The sequence below is a fragment of the Cariama cristata genome, unplaced genomic scaffold (assembly GCF_000690535.1).
Source record: "Cariama cristata isolate BGI_N322 unplaced genomic scaffold, ASM69053v1 scaffold34168, whole genome shotgun sequence".
Classification (NCBI taxonomy): Eukaryota; Metazoa; Chordata; class Aves; order Cariamiformes; family Cariamidae; genus Cariama; species Cariama cristata.
In genome coordinates, this window is record NW_009631237.1 from 1 (window position 1) to 9,410 (window position 9,410).

The 9,410-nt window shown below is 43.2% G+C and overlaps 1 protein-coding gene across 1 annotated transcript; it reads left to right on the forward strand.

Annotated features, from left to right (window-relative positions):
- The first annotated feature begins 4,336 nt into the window (after positions 1–4,336).
- On the forward strand, positions 4,337–6,252 carry NRSN1 (neurensin 1). Its single transcript, XM_009705876.1, has 2 exons — positions 4,337–4,531; positions 5,520–6,252. The coding sequence occupies exons 1-2, from the start codon at positions 4,343–4,345 to the stop codon at positions 5,916–5,918; spliced, it is 588 nt and encodes a 195-aa protein (XP_009704178.1). The 5' UTR covers positions 4,337–4,342; the 3' UTR covers positions 5,919–6,252.
- The last annotated feature ends 3,158 nt before the right edge of the window (positions 6,253–9,410 follow it).

Genomic DNA, 9,410 nt, shown 5'->3' on the forward strand with positions numbered 1-9,410 from the left:
GTATCAAAGAGGCCATCTCGGAGGTTGCTGTCAAAGACAGCTGATTTATTCCAGTGATGACTTTTCACAGGGGTCTCGCTTTCTGTAGGTAAAGCCTGGAAACATGGCCCTCTGAATAGAAGGGTCAAAGTGTGTAAATCCGGAGAAGGGAGAGGGGAGCTTCACCTGTGCGACCCCATCGGCATTTATGGCACACATTCGGTGGCTGTGGTGTTGTGGAGCAATGGCACGTCCTTATTCGCTTAGTCCTGCCTTTCAGATACCAATTCCTTACATGTTTTTAAAATATATCGAACCCTTCAATAAGAAAGCAAAGCAGTTGGAAAATGTGTTGGGTAATTTTTCTTGTAGCTTGCTCATCTTTTAATCTGCCTGTTTGCCAATCTAGTCACATCTCCCCAGATCAGTGGAGGATAGTAAAGCTCAAAGTAAACAGGACAGCTTTCGCCATGGAAACAAAAATTGCTAGGGGATGGATTGCTACTACGTGGTGGTGTGCTCTGAAGCTGTGATCGTACATCCCACATGTTCCTAGGCACCTCGGGTTCAGGCACTGAAAAACTTTTAATGATTAAACCACTTCCTGCGGCCTGCATGCGTGTTCTAAGCTCGTGGGTAACACAGATTGGGATAACAGTGACTCTCTTTTTAGCGAAAGTTTCCCAACATTTCAGCGTTTAGTTTCTCAGCCATGAAGGTGAGACATGCAAATACACATCAACACTCAAGAGATCATAGCTACTGCAGTTTTCATCCGCTGTAAATTGATGCTGTGACACGCGTTTCCTTCTTATTTATGGAGAATTGTTTTCTCCCACCGTACTCTGACTGTTTCAGTTCCTCTGCCCCATCTGTAATTAGCAAGAACAACAACATTATGTTTGCATTGCAGCTGAGAAAAGAGACCATCTTAGTCCAAATTATCAGGCTGCTTCAATGAGTCATAGAGGGCTGGGAAGCCTTCTTCTCTTCTCTCTAAGGGACAAGATATTTTGCAAAAGATAGGAGACTATAAGTGGAAGACTCTGAGCATAAAGAAAATGTTCAGTAGGACTAATATTATGCAGTGCTTGAAAAGAATTAATGATGCTGGCAGTCTTTCTTTTTTTTTTCCTTCCATTTTAAAAGGTCATACTACTTGATGCTATCACAACTCTTTCAAGCAAAAGATCATTCTTTTGTTTTCTATTCCACCTCCTAGCTCTTATTTATCATTTTGCTCATATGCCTGACCAAAACCACCTATTAGCATTTTAGATTGCTAAAGAAAAAGAATCTATGTGTAATAGAAGTGATTCCAGGCTGTGAGGTTCTTATAGGCGATTCTTCGTCAGGCTGTTAGGAACACTACACCCTCCTTTCTCTTTTGACTAAAGCTACAGACAGAGCGGTGAATGTGAGATAGTGTTTATATGGCTTTCTGTCACATTGCATTGAGTTTTCTTAAATTAATTGCGATAACTACAGTTGCTGGGTCAGAATCAGCAATGCGCTTCACCTCAATTCTCAGGAAGCCAAAGAAGCTCTAAAATTATGTCCTGGTGGCAGCTGGAGTAATGCAAGCGAGCTTTGGCAGGCCAGGTTATCCAGTCATGTTAGGTCTGGTCCTTCCCTGTGTTGACCTTATAGGGTCACTTACACCTGGGGGAAAATACTTCCCTCTCTGCTCATTATGGGGTGCTAAATATGCTTACCTGAAGGACTTAGGTTGGCAAGGAGCTAAGCATAATTTATTTAAGGAGGTAGGGTCGATGTGAGAATAAAGATCTAAGGAAGGACCTGAGAGAATGAGTCTCCACAGAGTTTTGGCTGGCCTCTTTACTTTCTTCTCTTTCTGATGTGGGAGATGGAGTGCTTGCTTACTCATAACCAACAGACATGCTGAGGGATATGGACATAAACTGTTCTTATCCTTGAATAGGTTGTGGGACCCTATGGTCACTTCATCCTCTCCTTTTACCCTGAGGTATTTTTATGAGGTGGGCAGAACTCTCTGGTTTTATGAGAACTCGTCAGTGCTTGTCCTGTGGAAGATGGCAGCTAGCTGTTGAAGAAATGGTGGCACTGATAAAAGAGGATTTCTTTTCTAGTAGGGAATAAACAGCAGGAGGAGGGACTCGCAAGGGAAACAAAAAGAGCTCTTTTGCAAAAGAACAAACAGGCTCCAAAAGTAGAATAACTTTCAGTGTTTCCCCACAAGAGTTCAGATTATATGCTTATATCCATACTGCTATTTTTTTTGTACATCAAAAAGGAATAGTGTTCAAAAGCTCACAGCATCGTAGAAGAGCACAACAAACAAATTTTTTTTCAATATATTAAATGTAATGGGAAACGTCGGTATTAGTGGCATACAACTTGACACAGGGTGGCCTGGGTGCCAGGCTGTCCCTGCTCACCTAGTGAGCCACTGGTGCTGCCCAGGAGTTTCCTGCCCTCTCAAGGTCTCCATCCACCCTGCCTGTTTCTCTGCCTTGCCTGGCAAGGCCAGCACCTTGAGCACGCTGGAGGGCACTGATGCTGTACCATCAGCAGAGAGCAAGCCCATCCACATAGTCAGAGAGCATTTCTTTGATTTCCTAACACTTCAGGGTGGCTGAAGTGCAAAAGGGAAACCTGCATGGAAGGCAAAGGGCAGTTCTGGGTTCAAAGAAGAGATTCCTGCTAGAAGCTGTGCCTGGTACTACCCTTGCTGCTCTGCAAAGCTCAGCCACCAGCACTGTCCTCTGTTGGTCTCTTGGAGGGAGCTCTGACCCTTGCTAGAGCCTCCAGCATCATGTGGGCCGCCTCCTCCTCCTCCACTCGCTCGTGACTTCTGTGAGAACCTTGAAACTTCATGGTGAGTTGCAAGAGAGATACTTGCAATTATAAGGTGTTGAGATCATGAAATCCCAGATATTTGCAATTACAAGATGCTGAGATCATGAAATCCCAAACTAAATCCATATTAGATATACAAAATAAACTAAAAAACAAGATTACTCTTTTTTATAAAGAGGAAGAAGCAAACCCCTCTCTATCCCTGAGCCACAAATGCAACCAGATTCCAAAAAGCTGGAAGGTCACTGTTATACCAGTGGTGATTTCAGAGCCAGCCAAGAGTTTCATTCAGGCTGTTGCCATTCCCCATGGATACTTTCTGGCTTCTGCTTAATTTAAATGGAGCAGCGTTTGTTTTTCTTGCGTACTGGGGTATTTCATACTCAGCAAGATCACCCATTCCTGAAGGGCAAAGGGCTGCAAAATTGGGAGGTCCTAGCTGCCATGAGCATGTCAAACCCTCCTTGGCTCTAGGTAAAATTGCTGTGGCAATCAGATGAACTGCTGGAAGCTGATGTAAATTGAGTTGTGACATTCAGATGCAAGCGCTGATTAACAGTTCCCTTTAGACTGAGACTTTTTAAATTTCTTTAAAGAGAAGTCAATCAGCTTAAGTAGCATTGACCTGTTGCTCAAGGTTTTTTAGGGGCTTCAATGAATTCAGTAGCATCATACCTGTGCAAACAAGTTCAGGCCTGGAACTTGCATAGCTAAATACAAATTTTTTGTGTTAGGAGAACTTTTATGAAGTGGAAAGAGTAGGGAACATTGTTTGTAGTTTTCGTAGCAGGCAAAATTTTGATTTTTATTAAAGTCAGCAGGAGCTTGGGCATTGACTTCTCCAAGGGAGCAGTGGTTTGCCACAAGTTTAATATTTCCATTTCACTCCCTTCAGTGAGCAGATTGGTGCTGCCATGGCATTCCATCTTTTTCATTTTTAATTATCCATATTTAAGTAGAGGATATATATACAGTTTCAATCTGTCTAGGACTTATTTTGCCTCTGTTTCTCATGGCTATGAATGTTGTATCAATGCTTAGTCCTGCACTTCAAAAGCTTGAGCAAAAATATTTAAAAAAACCTTACCCAGCAGTTTGTAAAGCTGCTAAGGTTGCAAACTCTAACTGATAGAAGCAGTCTGGATGAGAGGCAACATGAGCCCTTGAGGAATGCTGGCTTTTTTTACCTGATACATTCTGCTTTTTTCAGTCTCCACGGAAACGCAGTAGCACACTAGTGTGAAAGATGAGGAGTGGGCAACCGGCATATGGGAGGAAGTGTTCCCTGCAGCACCTTTCGGCTGCGCTGCACCAAGACGCTGAGCGCCTTGGGTTCACTTGAGCTGAGTCACCACATGCAACTCTACCAGGCTCATTTCTTGGTTTGGAAAAAAAGTGAAGGAAAGGTCTCTCCCGGGCTGCTTTTTTTCCTGTCATCTGGAGAGTTTGTAGCCAGCTTTGCTCTCCTGCCGCATCAATAACGATCTGCTTTGCATGAAAACTCTCATTGCAGGTAGGAAGGATGAGCTCCTATGCTGACATCTGCGGGTCGAAGCATGTGCAGGGCAGCACCGAGGGAGGGTACCAACGCTACGGAGTTCGTTCCTACCTGCATCAGTTTTATGAGGACTGCACAGCTTCAATTTGGGAGTATGAGGATGATTTTCAGATCCAGAGATCGCCTAGCAGGTGGAGCTCTGCTTTCTGGAAGGTACTGCCCACTACTGTTTATTGGAGAGAGAAACTCCCATTTCAAGACTTTCCCATATAACTAATGTTTTTAGGTATTCATCCATTCATCTGTTGCTCAGTTTTCCCTGAGATGTCTGAATATAACCATCTGTCTGAAAGCAGGGTGCTCTCACCAAGATACCTGAGCTTCCAAGGGAGTTCTGGGGTCTTTGGATCCTCTAGTTTCTCTATCACAAGGAGTTACGTCACTAAAACATCAAAATCTTGTCTGGGAAACCCCACCCATAGCTTGAAAGTGTAGTTTACCTCTGCTCTGCACCCACAATAGTCCTGCCAGATTATTGGGAATATGGTTAACAGCACTACCTCTGGGACTGTGTGACCTAGGGATCAAGAAAACCACAAGATCTCTGTTAAGGTTAGGGAACTTGACAGAATTGGAGAACACAAGAGGTTGGAAGGGGCCTGTGAAGCCATCTAATCCAACCCCTCTGTTTTGATGGCAGGGCTGTTCTGTGTGAACCAAATTTTGCACTTACACTTGAAATGTGCTCGAAATACTCTGTGATCCATTTACGGCAGTAGGAACTCCCTTCTAAGCCCTTCAAAGGAACGACATTTCATGGAGTAAAGGCAAGTGGTGGATATGCCACAGACTGTCAGCAGGGACTGAACCGTTGGTGCTAATCACCACCGCTGGGCTTAAACTGTGATCCTCTCTGTGATGGGGCCTTTGGACATGAAATGCCATTTAGACTTACAGTTGCATATTCCATTGTTTCCAGAAATGTCAATATTGAATTATATGAGTTGTAGAAAGACAGTTTCTCTATATATTCTAGTTCTAGTAGGGCCACATATGACCTAAAGAAAAATAACAGCCTTCTCCTAAAAGAGAGGACCGTACCTGCAAGACACTGTGAAAACTAGATGCCTCTTAGGACTACTTACCAACTAAAAACTGGAAAGGTATATTAATTGTTTTTTGTTGTTTCTTTATTTTGCAGGTCGGACTCATCTCTGGGATGGCTTTTATGCTGATAGGTTTAACAGTTCTTGTAGTGGGTTTTCTTGTGCCACCGAAAATCGAAGCTCTTGGGAAAGATGATTTTGTTGTGGTGGATAGCCGTGCCGTTCAGTTTAATGGGTCCCTTGATATATGCAAGCTGGCAGGAGCGATCCTGTTTTGTGTTGGAGGGTCCACCGTGGCAGCGTGTCTGCTGATGTCTGCTTTTGCGAAAAGTTACTCCAAAGAAGAAAAGTACCTCCAGCAGAGATTTAAAGAGAGAATAGCTGATATAAAAGCCCATGCAAACCCAGTCACAAAAGCGCCAGCACCAGGAGAATCAAAGATACCCGTCACTTTGTCCAAAGTTCAAAATGTCCAACCTGTATCTGAAACCTGACCCTTTCCTTAGGTTTTATTTCTCACTTGTGGATCACTTTAAGTGGAAAATACCAGCTGTTGTCGGCATACGTGCTAGTCAGTTACAACATGGAGTGCTCTGCTATAGAAACACACGGCTGATGGGGAAGCTGCTCCAATACAAATTTAGGATTGGGAAAAGGGAAATGATGTGATTAGACCTGTGACCAGTATATTCAGTGTATTCGAACATTTTAATCCGTGTTGAACCAGTAAGTCCTTGCAACAACGATTAGGTGTTTAGCTTATCAGATTGCATCCCTGGAAAACATAGGGTGCATTTATGACAGCTGTACCAGGAACACCCTACATCCCACTATTTAAAGTGTAGATGAGTTGGCTTTCTCTTTAATTTTCTTCTTGCCTTTACAATACTGATTAGTCTTACTTTTACCGCCCGGTTCTGCTGCCTGGGAAGCCAAGATTCTGCCCTTGTAATTTGCACTCGTCCTCCTGTCCCGTGCTACAGTCTCTATCAAAGTAATACTGCCCAGGTAAAACATACATGACAGTGAGTGCCCTTTATTTGATCCTGGCGCATGTCACTTCCCTGCAACAATACTTTCTGGGAAAGGCAAATTATACTTGATCTCGAGTTACAATTAACCTGAGCAAAACTGCTACTTTTCTTATTCATTGCCATATTAACAAAAAATACAAAATAAAGGAATTCATATGGGAGGAGGAACGTCATACTTGTGTATCTTTGGTTTGATACTGTTTCTTTCGTTATATGGTATTATGTTTGAAGCTCATACAAAATATTTTAGTTTTGGCTGGGTATGGATTACTAAATGCGGTTTGAAGTGCTCAGGCCCCATATTCTGTCACTACGTTAATGCCATGTTAGATGACCTTAACATACTTCTCTAAAGACATTTTGAAATGCTGTTTATATTTTTATAGAGGATAGAAAAAGTTATGCTTAACCAGATATGTTTGTGTAAATGCTTACCTGAAGACTTGTTCTTTCATGGAAAACCCTTAATTATTTTCCCACCCAGGGCAATTATTTCGCTGTCTTAATCTATGGATTTAAATTAAACTGTATAAAGAAAGATGTGACATTTGTACTCTCTGACAATATGTGCTACCTTATAGTTCTGTCTATTTTTTGAATGGATTGAATAAAATTCTGGGCGTGAGCCAACCATGAATTTCGTGAGAGGTCTCTTTCTAGTCAAACAGGTTTCTCTATAAATTTAATATTTCAGTTTGAAAGGAGAAATCAGCAGTTGAATCTCACCAGTCTCTTAGTGCAGTCTCTGTTTTCAGCTTTCATAGGTGAGGAAGTCACTTTGGTGCTGAATGAAAAAGATTCCAGCACGCTCGCGACAGGTACCTGGTAAAAAAAACTTGCTGATAAAACATTTTGTGGTCTGTGACTCGCTTCATACTTCCATAACTTAAATAAACCAAAACATATGTGTTTGGAAGTTTCAGCTGAATCTGCAATAATTACCATGGCTGACAACATCGGAAGTAAAATTTTCTTCAGCAAAGAAAGTGCCTATCTTAGCAGCGCAATTGCGGTGTCCAAACATTAGCGCTGAAAAGACGGGCAATCAAGAGCTCGTCACGTGCACACGATTACAGAGAATGAAATGAAGTTAAGTTTTGGTGCATCTGACGATTCACTGGCACCCATATATTAGAAATACAAAAAGGACATTGCCCTCAATGCTTAAAAATAAGATTGTAATCTCAGGGGAGAAGCAGATGAAGCAGTGCTAAAGAGGAAAAGATGAGAAGACTGGTAAGGTGAGGAGCTGTGTATTATTTATAAAGAAAGCCAGCAAGAACAGGAGCAGTTGGTAGCGATTACTCACAAGGCACGTGGCAGGAGTGGGACACGGGGACAGGCTGTCACCGCCGCCGTTCATCAGTTATTCCAGGTAAAGAGGGGTCCTCAGCGCTTTCTTTTCAGGTTGGGAGGAATTTTGTTTACTGCCATGAGCTTTCACTGCCGTCAGGCTATCGATGTGTGGGCAGAAGAGTTGAGCTGTCCTGACCTTTTCAATGGAGAGTTTTTAATTAAAAATTGTGCATGCAGGAAATGTGACATTTGAAGTTTTACAGCGAAGTTCACCAAAGGAGACGAGAGTGAGGGCTCCCGTAGCTATTACTGAGCCCCTTTTCTCCACCTACCTTTTGTTAACACTGTGCTGGAAGTTTGACTGAAAATCCAGCTGGAAATGAAAGCAGAGGTTAGCCTTGTTTACCCAAAGTAGCTATAGGGGTCTAGAATTCTCCGTCAAACACGCGCCACATATAGATGCAGAGGACAGCTGCCCAAACAGGTAATAAATAAATAGAGCACATCACCATCGCGCCTGCAGAACTGAACATGCTTTGACAGTACGAGAGAGGATGAGTCATGTGCGCCATTACCCAGGTGTTAGGGAAAAAGAAAAACCCTCGAGGATCTTAGTGAAGCTTGCTGGGCTAGGAAATGCAGTGGGGATTTAGCAGCAGCAGCAGCAAAGCTGGTAACGCTGTCACAGCTAACGTTGCCACACACATTTCATCTCATTAAACCCTTGTTTCAGTTGCTTAGAGCTTTTCCAGAATTGAGACCTCCGGAGGCCGCAATCCTTCACAGCAGAGAATCAGTGCCACACAGGGCTTTTGTAGAAATACTGAGCGGAAAATTACTCTGGTACTATTAAGAAACTGCATACTGAAAACTTTAAGACATGTTAGAAGCATTTTCAAGATCTGTTTACTTGGCATGTTCTAACACCTTCATCCTTTGGTGCAGGAACTGAAGCATCAGCAAAAGAGCAGCGGAGATGTGCTTTTTGCCGTTCTCATGGAAAATGCCTGTGATATGGCTTCCAGCTGGGGAACAGCGAGGGGCAGCCAAACTCCCCGGGAACTTTCCAGTGAGGCTGAGGGCAATCTGTCCCTGCACATATCATTTCCCCACCATAGATCTTTTTCCCTTTTCCCATCCCCACCAAATGGCAGGGCATGCTGCGCTCTGGGACTGCCTGAGACTTCTCTTCCCGGCACCGGCTGCCATCACCTTTCCAAAGGGCACGTTAATGGACACCCTAGTGCAAATAAAATATAGCTTAAGCAGCCAAGCTCTTTTGTTTCCAGCCCTCTGACCTCCCTGCTCAAGAGGCTTCTTTCAGTTTCTTCACGCTCACCTTCTTTCTTGCCCCTCTTCTAGCTTCATTTGGCTTAAAATTACAATGCAACCCCTCTTAGCCCAACATCATTTTCTCTGCAATTGTGGGGAAAGAAATCACATATTTTCAGTCTGAGTGGTAATCACTGACTTCATTTTGGTTAATACCTGCTCTCCTGAAGGTTAGGTCTGCTTCCCCTACCATACTGTGCAGAAAAGGCTTCTCTTCAGCATCTGTTCTGTCCTCCCTGCTCCAGGCTGTCTTGACCCTTTTATTTTCCATTTGTTCCCAGTGCACAGTGAATCACAGGCAGAGAGTCAGAGACATCCCCTCCT